Source organism: Bos javanicus, chromosome 11 (assembly GCF_032452875.1).
Source record: "Bos javanicus breed banteng chromosome 11, ARS-OSU_banteng_1.0, whole genome shotgun sequence".
Lineage (NCBI taxonomy): Eukaryota > Metazoa > Chordata > Mammalia > Artiodactyla > Bovidae > Bos > Bos javanicus.
This window is the reverse complement of record NC_083878.1, coordinates 100,661,386-100,682,886: the sequence shown is the minus strand read 5'-3', so window position 1 is coordinate 100,682,886 and position 21,501 is coordinate 100,661,386. Positions and strand designations below refer to the sequence as shown.

Sequence of the window (21,501 nt, the reverse complement as noted above, 5' to 3'; positions counted from 1 at the left end):
GGCTGGGGGGGGGAGGCGCAGAGCAGCAGCAGTCTGTCTGGGGCATGGGGTGGGGGGTGGTTACTAGACTTGACCACAGACAAGGCGGGACCTTTCTTCTGCTGAGGGCTGGCCTGTGTGTCCCCCTGTGAAGGCCCCACCAATGTCCTTCTTTCGGTTAGAATCACCGCCTGCAGCAGGCGGGAAGCTCAGTTCAGTCGCTCAGGTGTGTCTGACTCTTTGCGACCCCATGGGCTGCAGCACGCCAGGCTTCCCTGTTCATCACCAACTCCCAGAGCTTGCTCCAACTCATGTCCACTGAGTCGGTGATGCCACCCAACCATCTCATTCTCAGGCAGGAAGGACATTCTCAGGTAGGAAGAATGTACTCAAAATCAGGTTTCATGGTCAAATGCTTTCCCCGAGTTAATTTACTGAGGACTGAGAGGGGCATGGGTTTGGGGAAAGAGCCCCCTCCCTACTGGGGCAGGACCAGACTCGGACTTGGGTGCTGATGACAGGAGGCCGTAGATCGGAGAAGGCCAGGCATGAGGAACGGGTCAGTGGGGGTGCCCCGCTCAGATGTGGAGGGTGTGGGCAACAGGATTTTTCTTCTCGACAAGATGGACCAAAATCAATTCTCAATTCCTGAGTAAACAAGCAACAGAACAGATGGAGCCGGCGAAACACCAGGACGAGCTGTGCTCCGCTTACTCGGCCCGAGTGCCTCTGCTGACTCCTTACCCACCTGGGCCTGGGGCAGCAGCGGGGTGGGCTCTGCAGGAACCCCAACCCCCTCGGAGACGCACGTGAACCCTGCAGCTTTACGGGACAGTCTCCCCACAGTCGGGGGCTCCTCCCGGGTTCTCTGTCCTGGGTGATGGGCACGGGAGAGCCCTGACCCAGGCCGCTTCCCATGCTGGGGGTGCCTTCTGATGGAACAGGAGGAAAGGAAATGTGCTGGGCTGTGGGGTGAGCGAGCACTGTGCAATGGGGAGGGGAGAACCTGGGTGGTGGGAAGGTGTTCGTGGTGGAGTTCTTAAGGATATTCTGCACGTTTAAAACGTTTTGTTAAGAAAATGCCAGAGAAGAGAAGGTAAAGAACACAGCTATGCAGTGTCAGAGCTCACGTGTGCTTTAGAAATCAAATCCAAATCTTTCAATTCACTGACAAAAGAAATGGAGCCCCAGAGAAAGGGGGACACGCCTAAGGCCATCCAGCCAGGCTCCGGACTCCTGGGTGCTTCTCTAGCTATGGATCTGACAGGTGCCTGGGGCAGGGTTCACAGCCAGCGCTCTGCTGGGGGGCAGGGGGGAAGGGGTGGAACCCCGGGGCCAGCTCCTGAGAGCAGCATGTCCAGTGGCCTGGCGCCGAGGGAAGCCTGCCGACGCGCTGAAGAGCGCTTTCCAAATACCGCCAAGCTGGCCCTTCAGATGTCCCAAAACAAAAAGAACCTAAGGTAAGCAATTTCGTGGGGCTTTTGGTTTTTTTTGGGGGGGGGGGGGAAGCCTATGAAAAATAAGCTCTCCCGGCAACTGAACTCAAGAACGAGTTCCTGAAGCTGATGTGGGCTAGAGAGAGGGCGTGGGTATGATTCCAACAACCTTTCTCTTTTACAATCAGTTTTCTTAAGACAGCAAATTCTCTTTGTGTTTTCTGAAAGTTCAGGAGATAGAAAGAGTCCCTTCCTAAGATGGTGCCAGAAAAGAAGACAGGGAGGAGGCCGCCTAGAGACCAGAGCGCGGGAGTGGGTGGGCACCCAGTGGGGGGGAGGCGGGGTGCGGGGCAGGGGCACTCAGGCCAAGCCGCCTGGAGACCAGAGGGGACAGCGGGTGGGCACCCAGTGCGGGGGAGGCGGGGTGCGGGGCAGGGGCACTCAGGCCAAGCCGTAGGCCTCTTGGACCCTTGGCAGGGAACAGGGGTGAAGACTGGAGCCCGGAGGAGGACGGGGTTGGTGGGACAGAAAGGTTTGAGGAGTCGTCAGGCCCTGTGTCCCCGCCCAGCTGGAGATGTGCCCGAGGCCCCAGGAGGCCTGTCTGGGAGCGGGGGTCCTGCCTCCTCCTGAATCACTTACTTGGAACCTGCTGTGTGGGCTGCTGCCACGCCTGGTAGGTGCTGCCCCAGCCCTGGGTCAGAAAGGCGGGAGGACCACTGCGGAGGACAAGGGCCATTCATTCCAGGGCAGACCACACCCCCTCCCCACCAGCGTCCCCACCCCACCTCCCACCCCCAGGCAAGCACCAAGGTCTCCGGAGAAGCCAGTGAGCAGAGTAAAGGCGGCCACCCACCTCACAGGGGCGCTATGGGGGTTTCCGTTCACTTTAGCAGCAATGTTTGGGAAGCACCCTGAGCTCCTTGGAGGAAAGGTGCTGAAAGAAAGTGGGAAACAGATAAAGACAAGAGCTGAGGACCCAACATACGAAGGGCTTTCACAAAAGACACCCTTCCCTGACCCAGCTCAGGGCGGGAAGCCCTCCCTGGGGATGCTGGTGGGCCAGGGGACCCTCTGCCCTCTGGGCAGGCCCTCAGCCCAGTGCTGGTCAGTGAGCCATGGACAGGCCAGAGGGATGACAGGGATGCGTCTTGCCCACACCCCGGGCTTCCGGCTGGCATCCCCAGAAGCAGCGGCAAAGGAGGGCCTCCTGGGTGGGCAGGGAATTCTCGCAGTCCAGATGGGTGCGGAAGACTCACTTTTGATGAGGTGCGGCAGGCGGCTGGCTGAAGGGGCTCTGTCCAAAGGGTCCAGGAGCTCCAATACTGGTCCCCTGTCAGGGCACAGAGGGGACTCTCACTGCCCGCCGGCCGCACCAGTGCCCTCTGCCCAGGCCCGCCCCGGGACGAGCCACAGTCTCCGGGAAGACAGAGACTCGTGGGGTAAAGGCACCCTGCGGCACTCACTAGCCTTCCTTCCCCGCGGAAGGGCCTGACTGCAGGGGTGGCTGCTGCCCCTCCGGTGGCCGATGCGCCACGCCGCCAGTCTTGCACCACCGCACCTGCCCTGGCGTGCCGCCCTGGGGGAGGGACCAACCTGCTGGACTCTCCCGTCAACTTAGGCCGGCCCATGGCTCTCTCTGCCACTCTACGGCCCCTCTGAGGTGAGCAGTGGCCCATCTGTCCTCCATCAACACTCCCTTTCTTTATCTGCTTTGAGGCGCCTGAAACTAAAGCCAGAGTCAATGAACGCTGCCTGAGGGGCTGGCCTGAGGGGCTGGCCGCCAGGGCGAGGCCGTGGGGGTCCGGGGACAGAGCTGGGGGAGGCTGCCGCCCGGCTGCTCCTCTAGCCTGCGGGGCCGCGGCTCGGGCCTGAGCAGCGGTGGCCAGGGGAGCCCTGCGCGTCTGGGCCTGGCCCGTGTCCCTGCACCATGACCTTGCCCCTCGGCACCGGGGGAGGGGGCCGTGGCCCTTGCATCACCAGAGGACCCAGAGGCCCGGGAAGTGTGAGGTTCTGGGGGGAGGCAGGTACCTCGCACAGACAAAAGAAACCCCCGCGACTCCCGAGCCGGGCTGCAGGGCCCACGTACGTACGCCGACTTTCTCATCTATGAGGTGTCTGGCCACCTCGATCTGCGGAGGGAGCCCCCGGATGGTGAATATCCGCAGGTTGGGGTCAGTGCTGGGAGGGGGGTTCCGCTGAAGCTCCACGTGCGCTCCCGACTGCTGGTTTATGCTCTTGATGTTCTCGCCCCCTGTGGGCGGCAGGACAGACACAAGGGTAAGCGGGCAACTGTGTGGCAAACCCCAAGCTTGGAGCTCACAGAGGAGCAGGGGGAGCTTTCCACCCACCAGCGCTCGTCCTAGGAGTTGACAAGTCCTGTCCACTTATGCTTGAGAACGGTTCTAGTCAAAACTAGGGCTGTCTCACGCGTGAAACCAGGCTTCTGCCCTGAAGCTGGTCTTGCCCTCTGAGCCAGGCTGAGGCAAGGACCCCAACGGAGAAGCCACTGGTCCCCGTCTGTGTCCTGGGCTGAGGCGCCCGACTGCAGATTTACACACAATGAGCTCAGCTGGGGAAGGCGCTCCCTCCCGCTCGGCCCTTCCCTGGCACCATGGGGGCCTTCGGCCCGCGGGGGGTGGGGGCAGTGTCACCGCAGGGCTGGTCCCCTCCCTCCACAGGTCAAACTGACAGCCACAGGCCCAGCGACACCCAGAGCCCATCCGGCCTTTAATACCCCTATCCTGTCGCTCCTCAAGTCTCTGTCTTCACCGTGGGTGGGGGCGGGTCTAGACGGAGAGGCAGGCTGAGGATGGGGGTCACAGAGGCCTGGGTGGAGCAGGGCTAATGAAAATGTAGTTGGACTCTTTGAAAACCTGGGAGAGTCCCAGTCTCTTAATGAAATTTGCGTAACAAAAGCTCCACCGGCATTAACAATGGTTTGATTCTTCCTTTCAGATTTCACAGAACTTACAGATCCGCTCTGCTCTTTGGGGTAGGGTAAAGCCAGAATACAAGGAGAATTTGGAGCATAGGATTTTATAAAACCGGAGGAGGACAGTCTGTATAAAATCTGGAGTAGGGTACCAGGGAGCCCCAAAGGATCAAAGCGAAGACTAGAGGCCAGTCTCTGTGTCACCCCTCCCCACCCAGAGTCAAAACTAACCTCCAACTGTCATTTCATTGTAACGTGTCCACAACCCTTCCCTCCCCAGCCTGCCCCTCACCCGCACGGCTGGAAAGCCACGTGTACACAAAGCATCAAGGCGAAGGTGAGCAGGGGCCTGGCCAACAGGCTCGGCCTGCACCGGCTCATCTCACCCTGAAAGCACAAGGGGAGTCTACGAGGGCCCAGGAGTAGAGACGGGGCCTGGGTCTGCCGTTCTCCCTGAAGGCAGCGTGAGCGGCCCTCGGCATCACAGGAAGGAAACCAGGCGGCTGTGGGCATTCAGGAAAGCCTGGCTCAGCATCAGTTTGGGCAGGATGCTAGTTGGGTTTAGGGTGGTGCTCAATTTAAAAGGAAATTCATAAAAAGAGAAGCCCAGCTGACCCAAAGGCTGAATGGATGATTTTCTTGAAGATCCGCGACAGTGTAAGGACAGCGTCCCTGCATTTTCTGCCTTGAGCAAACACGTGCTCCTGGGGGCAGCGCTAGCCAAGGGTTAGGTTAGCTGTAGTCTTCAGCAGCTTCGCTCTACTTCCGGGTCTGTACAAGCCCCTCCCGGCCCCCGAACTACTGACCTTTACCCACAGGTTGTGAATTTTATCTTCTCTGCATCGTGAAAGGTAAGCAGCTTCGCTCCTAGGCAAGAGTGTTTGGGGGAGTGATGAAGAGCTAAGAATAGGTGGGAGACCCTTCTACTGCACACCCCACTTCTGCCCAGACCGCTTGGTCCCGGAGGCAAGAGCACGAAAGGGCATGCATGCCTGGGACTGAGAACCTGCAGGCCCTGCCAGGCCCTCCTTCAGGTCGGGGACTCGGGCCTGCAGCCCTAGACTTTTCCTCGAGGCGCCGGGCGCATGCTAATACAGTGAGGAGGCACTGAAAAACTGCGAGGGGCCGGAAGGAGTTAATTTAAGTTCATCTTCCTGCAAAATGAGGTCACCAGCTTGGCACATGGTGGCTGTCTCCAGGCACATTCAGCAGCCTGCTCCATTCTTCCACCTGATGGGGGGCAGAAGCGACCCACCAGTGGCCCCCCGGCCGGACGTGAAATCGTAAAGCAATTAATCAAACCTGCTAAAAGGCCTGGCTGACAAGAGCAGGGCTGGCCACACTATCTGTCACCATTGCTGTATTTATCATGGAAATCCAGCAGGGGCCCAGGGAGGCGCAGCGTCTGTCCAAGGGCTGTCGTGGGGGGTGGGGGGTGGGGGGTGGGAGCAGGCCTGCCTGCGTGTGGCGCCCCTCACCCTGGCGCCTTTCCCAAGAAAACAGGAAGACCTCAGACCCAGCCCTTGCAGGGGGGGAGTTACAGAAAGACCCCAGCTCCTGCCCCAGTGAAATACATCCTGGCTTCCTGAGGCTGCTCCTGGAGCGGCAGGGCACAGCGTCTGTGACTGCTGCATTCTGCCGCCTCCTTCCTCTGGGGATCGCTCAGGAGGACCTTATAGAGGACAGAGGACAGAGAGGCCGTCCTGTGAGCGCCGAGGCGTCACTGACTACAAGCAACTGTCACAGCACCGGCAGCAAGGTTCCGCCAGCTTTGGAAAAGACACTTTCCGTGAAACCTTCATTGACATGACGGTTCTCGAAAAGCACAGAAAAACCTATATCTGACTCTCGAACTCCAAGGCGTCAGCTGGACTTAACGTCATGGCAGAAGGCCAGCTGACAGTCTGGGTCACATGTCTGAATGATCGCAGCATTTGGGCAGCTAACAATGTCCACTGAACACCTCCCAGCATGAATACGCCCTGCCAGAAAATCAGAACAAACTCACGTCACTCCTCCCACCTCTGAGAGGCTAATAACCAAGTGACAGCACAGATACAGGAGATAAAACGTTTTAAAAGAGCATAAAACACACAGCGTCCGAGAGCGGGGCCCAGAACAGACTCTGGGAGACGACCGAAGGCCGGCTCGGGGGCACTGGCCACAGCAGCCTCAGCTTTCTGGGGGTGAAGATGTCCCCGGGCCGTGTTCCGTGGGATGCCAGCACCCCTCCAACAGCTACAAGATGCCTGGTGATCACAGAAATTGGGGAAACTCTGGGAGAAAATGGTATTTTTATCTTCCATATGTTGTCAAATACATACAAAAGGAATGAACTGAGAAGCAAACAGAAAGCCCGACGCTGAACAAGTCTCCTGCCAGCTCAGGGCTCTGCTTAGAGGGTGGAGAAGCCGGGCCTACTGCTTCAGGCCCCAGACCTGCTCTCAGCAGCCTTTCTTGCCAGCTCAGATGGCCCAGAAACCGGTCTGCCCTCTCCCTTGCTTTTCACTGAAGGAAGGAGCCACATTTAGCCAGTAACAAGGGCTTCTGACCCAATGTTCTCTAAAACACCTAGAAACAACTGACAAGTCAAGGTGTGTCTCCCTCCACAGGGTGTCTGTCACTTGCGGTGAACGCGCTGAAAAGATAAAGCCTTTCCCACGTGTCGTGTCAGTGCAGACCAAACACCCACATCCAGTGAGGCAAAAAGGAACGCACTCTTCGCTTGCGGAAATGATCTGAATGCTTCCTCCAAGCTCCCTGGAAGTGAGTTAATCCCCAATCAGTCCACTGACAAACACTCAGGGGCCCCTCACCTGTGCATTTCCAGCAACCCAGGCTGCTTCAACAGGCAGCCGGTCTCCCTTGTATAACATCTGTTTCCACACGGGGATGAAGTACTCGCTGTGCCCTGGCTCATGAGAAGGCCCAGGCAAGGGGGGTGCCTTGGAAGGCCGCGGCAGCCTTGCGCCTGGCCCCTTTGGTCAAGTGTAGAAAACGGTGTGAACCTCGTGCTTCGGAGGTACTGGACGTGTGGCCTGTCTGCCTTCAGGCCAAGCTGCCAGAGGGGGAGCGCCAACCCCTCACAGCACGGCTTACCTTTGCCGATGACGAGGCCGCACTTGTCGGCCGGCACAGTGTAGGTCACCTCCTGGATGCCGCCAGGGGTCCCCACGCTCCAGTCGCCACGGCCGCGGCCTCTCCCCCTGGCCACCGCCAGGCCTCCGAAGCCGTCTCTTTCCTGGGAAGGAAGCGGAGCTCAAGTGACGTTTCTGCCGCTGCCTCCAGGATTAGTTTTCCTCTCTGGGGAGGAGGCTAAGTGACAGGATGCAATCAAAGCCACACATTAGGACCTGAGCACCTCTCCCACATTTCAGATTCTGAAGTGCTCTTTTAAAACCAGAATTAACACAAATCACAGGAACATTCACGGAGATGTGTGCAGACAAATCACGTGGTTACATAAACAGCACAAACACACCCAACTAAAACAGGCAGTCAGGTATAAATTCTGAAGTCTGAAACCCAGTGCCCTGATCCCGGGAGTTTTAATCACTGGGCCCCAGTCTACAGGCATCAGGAGCTGGTTTTCTCAGTGCTGAGCCTACCAGAAGCCTGATATTAGACGCTGAAGAGCTACGTGTGGGCTTTTGAAAGTGACACGTGAGTGGCAAGCGTGACTTCGGGCCCTCCCCCGACAAGGTTGCTATAAAGAACACTTCAGACACTGCTCTGAGAATCAGAATACCTTGCAATTCCAGGTGGCGCGAGTGGTAAAGAACCTGCCTGCCAATGCAGGAGAACCAAGAGATGCTGGTTCAGTCCCTGGGGTGGGAAGGTCCCCTGGAGGAGGAAATGGCAACCCACTCCAGTATTCTTGCCTGGAAAGCCCCATGGACAGAGAAGCCTGGCGGGCTACAGCCCATGGAGGTCACAAAGAGTCGGCTAAAGCTCGGCACCTTGCAATCCAACCAGCAAAAGGAATAAAAGGATTAAAAACAAGAGCAAACCAACCAAAACTGGTTATCTCACTCCTCAAAAGACGGAGGGGAAGCCAGGCATACCCGCCCGTGTCTGGGGCTGCAGGGGCTCTCACCGTTCACCCAGCAGATAGAAGGCCCACATCCGGCGGCCAAGAGAGGAAGACCCCCTTCTCTCCAGGGCGAAGCAGCCCTTCTGGCCTCTATCCTGTGAGGCACTCAGGAGCGGCAGCCCTGAAAACCTTTTCAATGTTGATGGCAAACCCGGTGGAGCTGAGAGCTCCTTCAGGGAAGGGGCAGCTCGACAGACCCGTGACACAGTGCAGAGTAAGGGAACCGGATGCCGTCGGCCAAGAGTGAACTGAATGTCTACCTGGAATCTAGACCAGCAGGAAGCCGAACTGACGAATGCCTCCTGCGGCACTCTGCTTTTATGAGCGACAGACGACCAGCAAACAAGGTGATTTAGGGATCTACGTGAGAACACACACACACAGCTGACTTGCTAAAAGGGGTACGCCTCGGGCTCTGGGAGACAAGGCTGTCTCCTCCTCATCTCACAGTTTCGCAGTTCCGGGATCATCAGTTCTTACCACGAAGAAGGATGTCAGAAAGGAATCCGTGACTGTTCTCTGAACCTGCCTCATCCTAAGAACTGCCTGGGGACTATGGGTGAAGCCCAAGCCACTCCTGGATATTCTGATTCAGGAATCTGGGGCGGGGCGGGTGTGGGGGGTGGTCCATAAATCTGTAACCTCAGCAGGTATACCCCCAGATGACTCGGGACCATGTGGGGTGTACCACCAGGTACAAACAACCTCCCTGGCTTGCTGCTGAGAAAACTATACCCAGAGGGGCTCAATGGCTAGGCTGCCAAAGGCCACATGAAAGACGGTAGAGCTGGGGTGATGGCTTCTAACCTCTTGCTTCTTTCTTCAGCTCCTACTGCTCTGACTTTTCCTACAAACCTGGGGGACATGACATGACAGCCGACCACCAGCTATAGTAGCTCCCCAGAGCAGTGTGTAACACAGGGGGGAAGGTGTCACACGAGCCCGCTCTCATTCCAGAGAAATGTGAATATGAGCATGGACTCTGGTGCCTGAAGACAGCTTTAAAATCCTGGCAGATCACGAAGTGCCTTCTAAAGCTAAGAGTAGATTTGACTTGTCTTATAATAGGTGTGCCCAACTGTTCGAAACCTGGCCAGCTACACTGTGAATCCTCCAAGTAGCTTAAACAGTCAGGAACTTACTTTTGTGAAGACAATCTAGATTCTGCAATAATAAACAGGTAGAAGAATAATAAACTGGCAGGGAAAAAATAAAATGAAGGCAGTTAAAAGACAGACGGAGAGAAACCACTGGCTATAATCCTGGAGGGAGGTAACTGACGAGAGTACTGGTTTTTAGAAATGGGACTTGAGAGGGGGGCGACTGCTCCAGGCTGCTTCTCCAGGGTGAGACAGGAGAACTCTGGAGAGCCAGACCCACCTGTGCTGTAAGAATAAGCTCGCTGATGACATGTGCTGCATGCTGGCATCGATCCGGGGGTCCCATCACCTGTGCAGCTCTCTCCGGACTAATACCGTCATCTGTGGAACAAGATGGGAGAGATGGGATTAGGAAAAGCCCTGCTTCAGAAGGAAACAAACATCAATCTGATTTGCAGTCAGTGTTCCTACCACCACTGAAGGGAAGATAAGAACACACCTCTACATTTAGGACACATTATAGGCAGGGAAACATGTACAGCTACGTCTTTCTGCACGGTCTCTGTCAAACCTCATTACGCAATTACAGCCATTTAAAAGGGGCATCACAGAACTTCCCTGGTGGTCCAGTGGTTAGGGCTCCATGCTCCCAGTGCGGAGGGCCCAGGCTGGATCCCCGGTCAGGGAAATGGATCTCATATGCCGCAACTAAGACACAGCACAGCCAGATAAATAAATGTTAAAAAAAAAAGTTACAGAAACTAAACTTGAAAATAGACTTGAGCTATGGCAATATTTTCCAAAGATTTTCCTCATGCGATGAGGAAAATAAAGACACTGTAGATAATTTTGCTCATAAAAGTAAATTTGTAACACTTAAAGAACTGTCCTTAAGATTTTTTTTTTTTTGGCCATGCCACGGGGCTCTGTGTGATCTTAGTTCCCTGACCAGGGATAGAACCTGGGACCCCCTGCACAGAGCCTTAACCACTAGACCACCAGGGAAGGCCAAGATTTTTTTTAAATGGTTTTATCTTTAATGTTATGAAATAAAAAATAAGGTGTTTGCTTTTAAATCTTTAATTGGCAAATTAAAAGCTGGAAATGCTAATGTTGAACCCCACTCCCTTAAAGAAAAAAAGAAAAAGGCCTGGACACTCCTGGGCTAGCGTGTTCTGGTACATGAAGGGTGACCCTGCCAGCAAATCCACAGAAAGAAATGAGGGCCGGAGGAGAAACTGGATTGGAAATCTGGTAACAGAACGTTGCTAACGAGAGAAAAGGTGAGAGAGAGCAAAGAACACACAGTGGGCTAACAAAACAAAGTCCTTGTTCTGTGAGGTGTTCTCTACTTCTTCATAATGCTGAAGATTTCGAGAATCATCAAAACCAACCTGGTTTGAACTGAATTCTCACACCGGCATCGTTCTGGATCTTTTTGATCATTTCCCCGTTTCTTCCTATTACAATCCCGACAGCAAACCTAGGCACAGACACCTGAGCACAGAGAAACAAAACCTCATCAGCATTTCCCTGCAAACCTGTCTTTTCTGCAAGTCTGGTGTAAGTGTGTATGCATACCATTTTTATTACAACATATTCCTGGAAATGATACATAAAGCATATTTTTTTTCCTCTTAGGAAAAATGTTGTGGTTGATGACTGTATTCCTGTCCATTAAATGCATCTAGCAGGTATGAGACTTGATCAAAAATAGTTACAAAAATGAAGTAAAGCAAGAATAAACCTGATAAAGAGTTTAAAAAATATTTAAGATTAAAACTTTATCTTCCAAATTCTATGAAATAAGCATAAATGCACCACACACATTGGTACATGGTCCTTCACTCTTTTGTGGTAACACACGTAACACAGTGCTTATCACCTTAACCGATGTAAACGCGGCGTTTCAATGGCACTAAACCCCATCACAGTGTCCGACGCCTATGCCCCAAGCCTTTTCATCACCCCAATAAGCAGTCAGTATCTGTGAAACCACACTGCCCTGGTAACCTCTATTCTATTTTCTGTCTCTCTGCCTAGTCTAACGCTTCATGTAGGTGGAACCATATGATATCTGACCTTCTGCATTTGGGCTGAGTTTATCAAGCATCATGTTTGCAAGATCCACTCATGCTGTAGCAACATCAAGGATATATTACAATCCCATTCCACCTCATCAGCAAAATAGGTTTAGCGGTTAGATACCATCACAACACAGGTCACCGCGAAAACCTGGACTTTGGTCTTTATCTGGGCAGTGGGGTAAGCTTTGAAGCACAACCCCAAGCCAGGGGGAAAGACCCCAGTCCCTGAAATGCACGCAGCTGGCATCCCTCACTACACCTGACACTCGTTCCATACACCCCCAGGGAAGCAAGCATACTTGTCGGGTTTTGCAGATGAGATAGGCGTTAAATAACTTGCTCAAGGTTGAATGCTAATAGAACATGACCTTCAACCTTAAGCTTGCCTACTAACCTGTAACTCAAGCATACCTCTATACTGCCTCCTCCCATTCGAGAGCTGAAATCACCGCGCACACCTCGAAAGTCAGCTTGGTCTTTCTCTCGGATGATTTCTAAGACCATTTCTCTCGCTTGCTGCATAAACACAGATAAAAGGCATTAAGGAAAACAATCCTGAAAAAACACATGACCCCAGGTGAAAGATTAAACCCTCTTACGCTGGGCTCAAAGCCTCAGAAGGTGCTCAGCTGTGGGAGAACTCACTGTGTTGTATGATTATTACTGTTACCTGGGACAGGGGCAGGCTGCTGCCGAGCAGCATGGCGTGCATATAAAATCTCAAGTGTCCACACAGACAAGGGTTCACTGTCTGCTACAGCCGCAAGTGGGTCAGCACACTTGGGCTGGGTCAGAACTCGATTACGGTCGTCCCACTATGTTCCAGTATGCCATCTCTTTCTTGTGGGGAGAGGGTGTATCTGAGAGCTCTGACTGTGGGGTAGCTTTCTCAGCAGAGAAGTTCTGGGGAGGTCAAGGGAAGAGGTCAGCCTGGGAGCCTGCAAGTACCTGCCGGCTCGCAGAGCTCGAGTGTCTCCTCCCAACTGGCAAGCCCACGCCCCACACCTGACCATCTCTAAGGCACATCCAGGGTCCTCTCCCCCCGGAGGTCCCTGAGTCAGTCCATCCCACCCGGGCCAGTACCAGTCCCAGTGGAGCTGGGGCGAAGGAGCAACCACATGTAACAAATCAAGGTCTTGTGGGAACCCAGAAAGGGTCAGAGTTCTGAAAAAATCAAATCAAACAACAAGAAAAACCAAAACAGCAATGTCCGAGGACATTTGGAGAAATCGAAATACGGACTGACTGTAAGATGATGTCATGGTACTACTATTATTTTCCTAGGCCGCTTTATAATAAAAAAGGACGCTTTACTCTTAGGAGATACATACTGCAGGATTTAGAGGTAAAATGTCATATGCGTGTGCTCAGTTGCGTCTGACTCTTGGCAACCCCATGGACTTGTAGCCTGCCAGGCTCCTCTCTCCATGGAATTTTTTAGGCAAGAATATTGGAACTGGGGTGCCATCTTTCGTCTCTAGAGGATCTTCCCAACCCAGGGGTTGAATCCTCATCTCGTGCGTTGGTGGGGGGGTTCTTTACCACTGAGCCACCTGGGAAGCCCAGAAAAGTTACATGGTACCTGCCATTTACTCACAAATGGTAAAGCAAAAAAATAAAAAATACACACACACATAAATGGTATAAGCAGGTTGAGGGTATTCAGATGTTGATTACACCATCTTTTCAACTTTTATATTTGCAGTTTTTCATAATAAAAAATTTGGAAAATTAAAAGAAAAAACCAAACCCAAAGAACAGTTTACCCTAAATACAGCAGACAGCTTCACCCAAATAAAAAAATAAAGTTTTAAAATTAAAAAATAAATACTAAAAACTTTCCATTATAATAATTTTCCTGCAAATTCATCAATGAAATAAGCTCTCTGCCCAGGTATCTTTTCTACAAAAGACAAAAGCCAAATGTTCCACTAGCGAAGGAAAGAGTGGAGGTTTTCTGGGAGGTGGCTTTTCTCCTGTCCAGCCAGTTCTTCCCTCCATCCAAAGAGCTCTACGACGCACAGCAGTGGAGGCCACAGGCTGGACTGGATGAGCCAAGTGCAGAAGGGTTAGATACAGTCCTTCTACATTTAAAGAGGCTAGAAACTCTGGGGGACCTGACGGGGCTGAGTGAAGGCAGGGTGTGAAGGGCCGTGTTGCTGACCGGAACCTAAGCAGAGCAGCCACCATAATCACCTCAATCCTGTTTTCAAATCATTGTTTTATATGAAGACCTTGACCAGAAAAAAGTATTATCAGATGATATCTACCAGGGACTATCATCTGAGCTCAGCTGAATGACCATGTTAAGAACTAGGGGAAACCTTTTGTCAGAGACTGGTAGCCTTGGCCAGCTCGAAGCCCCAGAGCCCCTACAGAGGAGAGCTGTTGCTGCCAGGCTGGCTCTCCAAGATGTATTGCTCTGGAGAGATTCAAAGTGCAGCGAAGGCTGGCAGAAAAATGAGCGTTCATGTCTCTCGGGGACAGACGCGCGCCCATGCCCACTCCTGCCAACAGTCACAGAGCTGGAGGGCAGAGCCCCTGGGTGACTGAGACCTGAGCCCCTGCCCACTTTCAGCACTGGGGGCGATCCTCGGAGGCACATGGGGCGCCTGCGATGATGGCATGCACGTGCCTTCCGTGGTCCAGGCATCTTTTTAGTCACCTCCCACCTCAGCCAGCTGTCTTGTTGAAATGGGTTGAGGGAACAAATAAAAGCCACAGGGAGCCTGCACCTGAGCTGACTACAGGTCAGCACCAGAAACTGCATCGGATCAGAGTTGCCTCAGCCAACAAAACTGTCTGTGCTGTGGACAAGCTCTGCATGCGTTGCCCCTGCCGCAGCCTCTGAGCTGGCTCTGAGCACTTGAAACACGGCCTGTGTAAATAAAGGACTCATTTTTTATTTAATATGAACGATTCCAACAGCCACATGTGTCCAGCAGCCCTGGTACAGGGCAGAATGACCCAGTTCTCTTCACCCTCAAACTTGGAGTGAGAACATAGCTTACCTTAAATCAAGGACCACCCCCCTTATGATTTCCCAAATGACAAAAACACAACAAGCATACCACCAAGTGATGCCACCACACCTGGGACCTGCCTGACCCACGGTTTCTCTCCTACCTGAACTTTAAACGGGTCTCCGGTGATGCGAAGGGGCTTGTCTGCTCCTGTGGGCAATGGGCCGTCCTGAATCATGACCATCTTCACACCGGTCCGCTCCTGTGGGGGCACATGGGTCCTCAGCAGAAAGCCTTCTGCCTCCGAGAACTGGGCTCTGAGACAGCACATAAGCCACAACTCCGACCTGCAACTTCAAAGGCCCTGAGCCCTGAAATAAGAGCTTGTTCCTAATGAAATCTGGCAGCAAAACGAACTCAAACTCACGGAAGCATCCTTCTAGTCCTCCTCTCAGTGACTGTGACTATGCTCAGCCGTGGAAATCTCTATCTGATTACGCGGTGCAGCCCTGGAACTTGCTGGGGGTGTTAAATCCTAAAGCACGCCTGGCCCCACATGTCTCAGATGAGGGAATCTGGAGCTCAGAGCAGTTCATGAAGCATTTACGCAGTAGTGGGCACCTCGCTCAGGGTCCCACATAAATAAAGATAACGGGTACTACTTCAGTTCACGACAACAGTGAGGGCAGCGCCTCCCTGCTCTTACAGACGAGGACCCTGAGCCTTAGCAAAGTACACGGCTGCATCTATGGCCTGACAGCTGATGAGCAGGAGTGCTGCCAGCTCTGGACACAGGGTCTTCATCTGAGTCTCTACAGGGCTTCACTGCCACAGTGGGTGCTGCCTGTTCAGGGGGACCCCAGGCCTTGGTGTCACAGCTGGCATCAAGCCTGGCCACAGTAAATGTTCAGAAGTGTGGAAGCCCCTGGGCAGAGGTTCGGGGGGAGCCCTGCGCCGTGATGCACAGCCAGCCCAGCTCGGGCAAGCCAGAGCCATGACCAAACCTCCCGAGCTGGGAAGACGAAGGAAGTGGAGGCCTGCTGAAGTGCTGCTTGGCCGGGGGTCACGCACCTGCAACTGCTTTATCGTCTCCCCGCCTTTGCCGATGACCAGACCCACTTTCGACGCTGGGATGGGAATCTCCTGGACCGTGCTGTTGCCGTCAACATCATTGTGAAAGCCGGGTCCGTTCCGACAGCGGTCCACGATCTGCCCCAGGAGCCGTTTGGCTTGTCTTTGGGAGGGAGAAGAACCACAAGAGAACCAGTGGTTAAGTGAACGCTCCGGGCGCCCAGGAAGGGACAAACAGCACCCGGGAAACACAAGAAGGGGTCAAGGCTGCCCTCCAGCCAACTCCAGCTGTTGCCCCCACTACCCGGGAGGGCTCTGCCATCCGCCAGGCTACTGGGCTGAAGTTGAAAGCAACACGCACCACAAGAGCAACGTCCCGCCACAGCCCCTCCACGTCTGCCCTCCGCTTGCCCTCGTGTCTCGTGTGCATGCCACACACACGCCTGTCTCCTATTCGAATGTCAGCGGCCTTGGTGGCAGAGCCTACCTTTGATCCCCCTGCGTCTCTCTGCGCCCCAGTCCAGCACAACCCTCCTCACAGAGCACACGCTCAACGGACGGTGGTTAAATAAGGGCAGAGGAGAAAGCAAGGAGAAAGACAGGATGAAAGAAAGAAAGCAAGGGTTAGTAGTCGTCATCTGAATCCTCAAACTCGGAATTTCTTCTCCATAACCAACCAGACTGCTTGGGTGACTTTTCAGCTAGGGCTAGGAGTCACTAGCTCAGTTTCAAGGGTGGGGAAGAAAAGGAGGCAGGGCCTTGGTGCAACTGCATGGCCATGTACACCTTCTTGGGGCTTTTTCAATGGTCAAAAGCCTGCATTCCCCTGGAATTTTATGCTGATGTACCTGGAGACGGGGGGAGGAAAATTGTACTGGTGAAGTAGTACAACCCAGCCTACTGAGGTCCTCTGTCGGGCCAACCTCCTTTTCTGCACCAGAATCTCCCCTGGCTGTTATTTGCAGTGTTTGTTCTTTGAATCACCACGTATGATCTATTTTGTGGTTCCTTTAATAGCTACTGAACAGGCTGGCTGGACTGTGCACTGAAGCAAAAAAAAAAAAAAGGTTTTCTACTCAAGTTATAACCCTGCTGCCTTGACTGCTTGGGCAGAACAGGAAGCAGGAATGTTTAGAAGAGGAGGAAGAAGGCGAACAGCAGGAAATGGATGCTGCCCGCTGCAGTCCTGAGCCTCTGTGTAGAGCCAGCCGTGGGCATCTTCTCAGTTACAGCAGCCTTTTAGTATTTTGCCTGTGCACTAGATTGACCTGCGTTGGAAGAAAAACGCCTGGACTCCAGCAAAAGCGTCCTGCCTGCCCTCTAATGCACACCTGCCAGTGGTGTTTATTCTGGTTCACTGCTTGCGATGTTACAGCAGAACAAGAGAATTTAAACTCATCTAGACTCCCTGAGAAAGGGAAACAATAAAACAGCCCTACCTACTGAGCCAGACATAATCTCGGCACCCCTGTCCCCCGACGCGACGCTGCTTGGTAGATGGAAAGAGGAGACGGAGCAGACTTGGGGTGAGCACCTCCCCCTTCCCAGGAGGTTCTGGGACTTAGGAGGCTCGCATGTGGTACAGGCCTCTGGGCATGCATGTACGAGAGTGAGGCTTGTCCCAAGGCTGCTCTAAGGGCCCCAAGAGGCAAAACCCCCTCTGGTTGGTCCACAGGGCCCTCTGAGTGGGGCAATGGGCACCAAGAGAGTGGACTCATTGGGTTCACAGATAGCAGAAGGGCGACGGGACCAGCCCCAGGCAAGAGACGTGATGCCAGGCTTCTCAACGCTTCCCAAAGTGAGAGAGGCTTAACTGATCCAAACCTGCTCAGGTAAAGGAGGTTATTAACAAGGAAGAAGTGAGTTAATGAGAGCATTCAGGCAGGGTGAACGGACACTCTGGAGGACCTGCTTTAGGAAGTAGGTGTTATGACAGCTGTGAGAAATTCTGTAGGGTTTGAAAAAAAATCGGTGATACCTTATGTGTTTAAAATAACAGAACAACTCCCCTGGCGTGGCAGCCTCCCAGATCCTTCCCTGAGGAAGCATCTGTGTTTCGCGGCCAGACTGCAGTACAGATCGACAGTATTCAGTAGCAATTCTGCCCTTCCATTTCTCCCCGGCTGGGGACGGAGGAAGAAGAGTGAAAAGGAGAAAGTAAATAAAATAAACTTACTCAATACTTTCTGGGGTTCCGGTAAGTACACAGGGCCTCTCTGGAATCCCAGAACTCTCTACAAGAAGAATCAAGAAGACGAGGTGTGTTGGTGGGCATCAGGCAACCATGCGCCTTTGCCTCTGTGCAGAGACTGTCTCTCAGGCTGGTTCCTACACCAGCCCCACAGAAGCCCCGGCTCCCAGAAAAACAGTCTGCTCCCGCTTGTGGAGAGAGTATGAAGCTAGGAGCTCCAGCCTGGATTCTCCAAATAAAAACAAGTCCTGCAGGGGGCAGTGGGAAGGACACAGCCGTGGGCTCTGCGTTGGTCCTAATTACCAGCCTCAGCTTCGTACCTGCCCCACGAGTGTGCTAGTAAGTGCCAGAGTCACTGAACCCACTGCTCCTCAGTTTGTCCACCTGCAGGGAAGTTTAAGGGCACCTGCCGGCAGCTCCGAGGCACCGTGTGGGCTTTAATGGTATGCATGGCAGAGTTGTTACCAGTAATCGCACAAATATTGCAAGGGAACAGTGACATCCATGCGGAATTGGTGCTGGGCCATTTGATGAGGGGAAAAAAAACCTTACTTTGCAACACCACACAGGACCCTTATTCTGTTCCTAAAATAAAAACTGCCTCGGGAGAGGGGTTCGAGGGGGAGGGGACATGTGTACATCTATGGCTGATCCATGGTGATGGATGGCAGAAACCAACACAACATTGTAAAGCAGTTTTCCTCCAATTAAAAACAAACAGACAACAACAACAAAAACCTGCCTCTGAAAATTCATATTCAAAAAATGAAAGACAAATGGCTAACAGCAGCAACTGCCTTCAAGACACGGTAGAAGTATCTTTTAAAATAACAAACATGTCTGTCGTCAAATGTCCTCTAAATCCTGTCCTCTGCTGTGGAAAGTGGTCGAACTCAGATGATGAAATTATAAATCAAAGTAACAACTCTTCTTCCTGTTTGTGTCTCTCCATCTCACGTGGGGAAGGTCCTGAGCTGAGCTTCACACGTGCTCACAGAGCCAGAGCCTCTGGCCGGCCCCTTTCCACGAAGGGCAGGGACCATCGACTCCAGGGCAGTGGTGAGCAGACCCCCGCAGTGAGCCCAGAGCCACAGCAGCACTCCCCCAGGCCCCACTCTGCCTGGCATCACATTCTGGTGCAGAAAACAGAGGTCCGGGACCAGCAGGTGCTCGGGAGGGACCACACTGGGCCCAGAGCCGCAGAGGGTCTGTCTCCCCAGATGCCAGATGGGCGGCTTCGCCGGGACCTGCTTCTGCTCTGGTTTTTCTGGTTCTCATCTGGGAGGCCAGCTCCACTGCAGGGAAAACAGCCATCGCGTATACTTACCAAGCCCCTATAGACTCCTAAGCAACAGGCAGAGGTACTACATCTGACTTTATAATGAAGTCTGGTTTTTACCACACTGAGATCTATGAAAAAAGCAGCCCTTACCTGACGCAATCTGAATTTTGCAACCAGATTCTGCTTGAATCCGCGAGATCTGCTCACCTCCCCGGCCGATAACTGAAACAAATGAAACCGGGTGAGGATGCGCCCCTTACTCCACAGCTAACCCTGCACGGACGACTTCATTAATTCAACAAACATTTATACTCGGCTCACGGCACAGCAAACCAGCGAGCCACAGGACTTGTGCGTGAAACACAGCAGACAAGACAGGTACCCCAGCTGACGTCAGCGGGGAGCCCACGGCCCAGCACCCAGTGTGGAGCCCGCTTCGGGGCTCTGGAGAACGCAGTGTGCAAAGCACTCTACTACAGGTGACAGACACGCGAAGGGGGTTACAGGGAACACGAGGGACAGGAATCAGGGAAAGAGGAGATGACGTGGGTACTTACTAAATCCAACCATTTTATCAGGCACTTTGAATTCTTCTGTTATTACTGCCCTAAAAACAACAGAGAACATTTTGGAAAAATACATAGAATAAAGAATTCTGCAATCATTTTCGGCTCCCCAAACTTCCCATATTGGCAATCTTAAGTGGATAGAGGCGTCAAATAAATCATGCCAACATGGCCAACAAGTCTACAACCATCTGCAAAGGCGGTCCCCCTAAAGACCCTTTTGATCAATCACTTCTTGCAAAGACCCAAGCCTCCCCTTTCCCTATGTCAGAGCAAAAAACCTCTTTCATGAAACCATCAGCTCCACTAACAACTGACTTTTCTTTCTACAGTTACCCTCAGCAATGCTGAACACCTGAAGGTCCTCTGAGGCGTGGGGTGTGCTTAGCCTTCGATTCTGGTCTCCCAGATGAAGAGAGACAGCTACTTGTCAACAGTCCTTGTTTCCCCATCTTTTTACTGCTTTCCGGCCACCCTCTAATTTATCTGCCTCTTGGGATGAGACGTCCCAAATGGAACCAGTGTCCTGCTGAGGCCTAACTGGTGCTGACCAGTACAGAATGATTACCTTGCTTATTCCGCAAGGGACTTCTGTTAAATGCTACCCCATCCATTATGTGCCTTTAAAAAAAAAAAAACAACAACCGCTGCACTGGTTCTTTCAAACAACTCTTCGAATTTTGCCATATAGTGTGTTGTGGACAATATCCAATTTGCCCAACACCCCAGAAAGCAATTAAATCTAAACATTCACCTTAGGAGGAAAACTAAATGCAAGTAGTTTAAAAGAAAAAAAAAAAAAGCCAGCACTTTCAAACCTCCCTCACACAGCTGGATCTTTACCCATCACGTAAAGCACGGGATCCAGCGCGTATGCTCAGGGAAAGCGCAGCACTTAGAGACGCAGCGGCATGAACAGCGCCGCCGCTGCAGCCCACCGGCTTCTCGTGCCTTCATCCTCATGCTACACATGCACGAGGGTTCTCTACATCTCTGGGGACACGTGAATCCTGGCTTCCTCAGCAGTAAGACTGTAAACGCCAATGCCAGGCAGGCCTCAGCTGGCCTGAAGGGTCTACTGGACGAGAGACCCAGGGCCCTGCTGGGACGTCCCCTGGTGGTGGTGAAGGGTAACCATGCTCCCGGACGCGAAGCCACCAGGCCGCTGCCTGCGCATGCAGCACAGAGCTGTCTACTCTTGGGAGACAGTCCTGGGGAATGTCCTAGAAGGTGTTCAGCACCAGCCCCACTCAAAAACTCAGGCAGCTCCTCGGCTCGCAGAACAATTTTAGCAGACTCTCTCTGAGGGAAAAATGTAGTTAAGATGAGCTGCCCTGGGCTTTTGGGAAGACAAGGCCTTATTACAAACCCAACGCTGAAACTGCTCTAAGGTACAAAGTAAAGTAAAGCTTTGCAAAGTAAAATCCTGACGAACTATGGCTTCATAGGAAAGTTGTGATCCTAACACAACCTCAGTTACATGACTGTATTTCAATTCATTAAAAAAAAAAAAACAAAAAAACAAGCAAACGAAGCAAATAAAGAAACAACAAAAAAGTCACTGGGATAGTGCCTGGTGATGTCTAGAAACTCCCAAACATGCAGAGAATAAAGAGGCTCTTAACTGTATCACTAAGGCTGAAGGTTAAGGATAATATGCTACAGTAACAACATGCAGCATACAATTTCACCCCTTAGGGAAGGGAAGCCCTCCCCTGTGGTTTTCCTGTATATTTTGTTCTTTTAGAAGGGTAACATTGTGACCACAAATATCCTGTCTTACAGATTGGCCTTTTTAAAG

General features: G+C 52.8%; 1 protein-coding gene across 3 annotated transcripts in view; it reads right to left on the bottom strand.

Moving 5' to 3' along the window:
* Positions 1–21,501, bottom strand: part of FUBP3 (far upstream element binding protein 3) — a 49,697-nt gene that overhangs the window by 4,195 nt on the left and 24,001 nt on the right. For all 3 annotated transcript variants that reach the window (XM_061433844.1, XM_061433845.1, XM_061433846.1), the window contains 13 exons: positions 19,692–19,741; positions 19,285–19,356; positions 17,838–17,895; positions 15,662–15,824; positions 14,754–14,852; positions 12,039–12,143; positions 10,935–11,037; positions 9,821–9,921; positions 7,447–7,588; positions 3,506–3,666; positions 2,672–2,745; positions 2,269–2,349; positions 2,055–2,131 (listed from right to left, as the gene is read on the bottom strand). In XM_061433844.1, the coding sequence (XP_061289828.1) occupies positions 2,055–2,131; positions 2,269–2,349; positions 2,672–2,745; positions 3,506–3,666; positions 7,447–7,588; positions 9,821–9,921; positions 10,935–11,037; positions 12,039–12,143; positions 14,754–14,852; positions 15,662–15,824; positions 17,838–17,895; positions 19,285–19,356; positions 19,692–19,741 (1,286 nt within the window). The remainder of the gene's footprint in view (positions 1–2,054; positions 2,132–2,268; positions 2,350–2,671; positions 2,746–3,505; positions 3,667–7,446; positions 7,589–9,820; positions 9,922–10,934; positions 11,038–12,038; positions 12,144–14,753; positions 14,853–15,661; positions 15,825–17,837; positions 17,896–19,284; positions 19,357–19,691; positions 19,742–21,501) is intronic.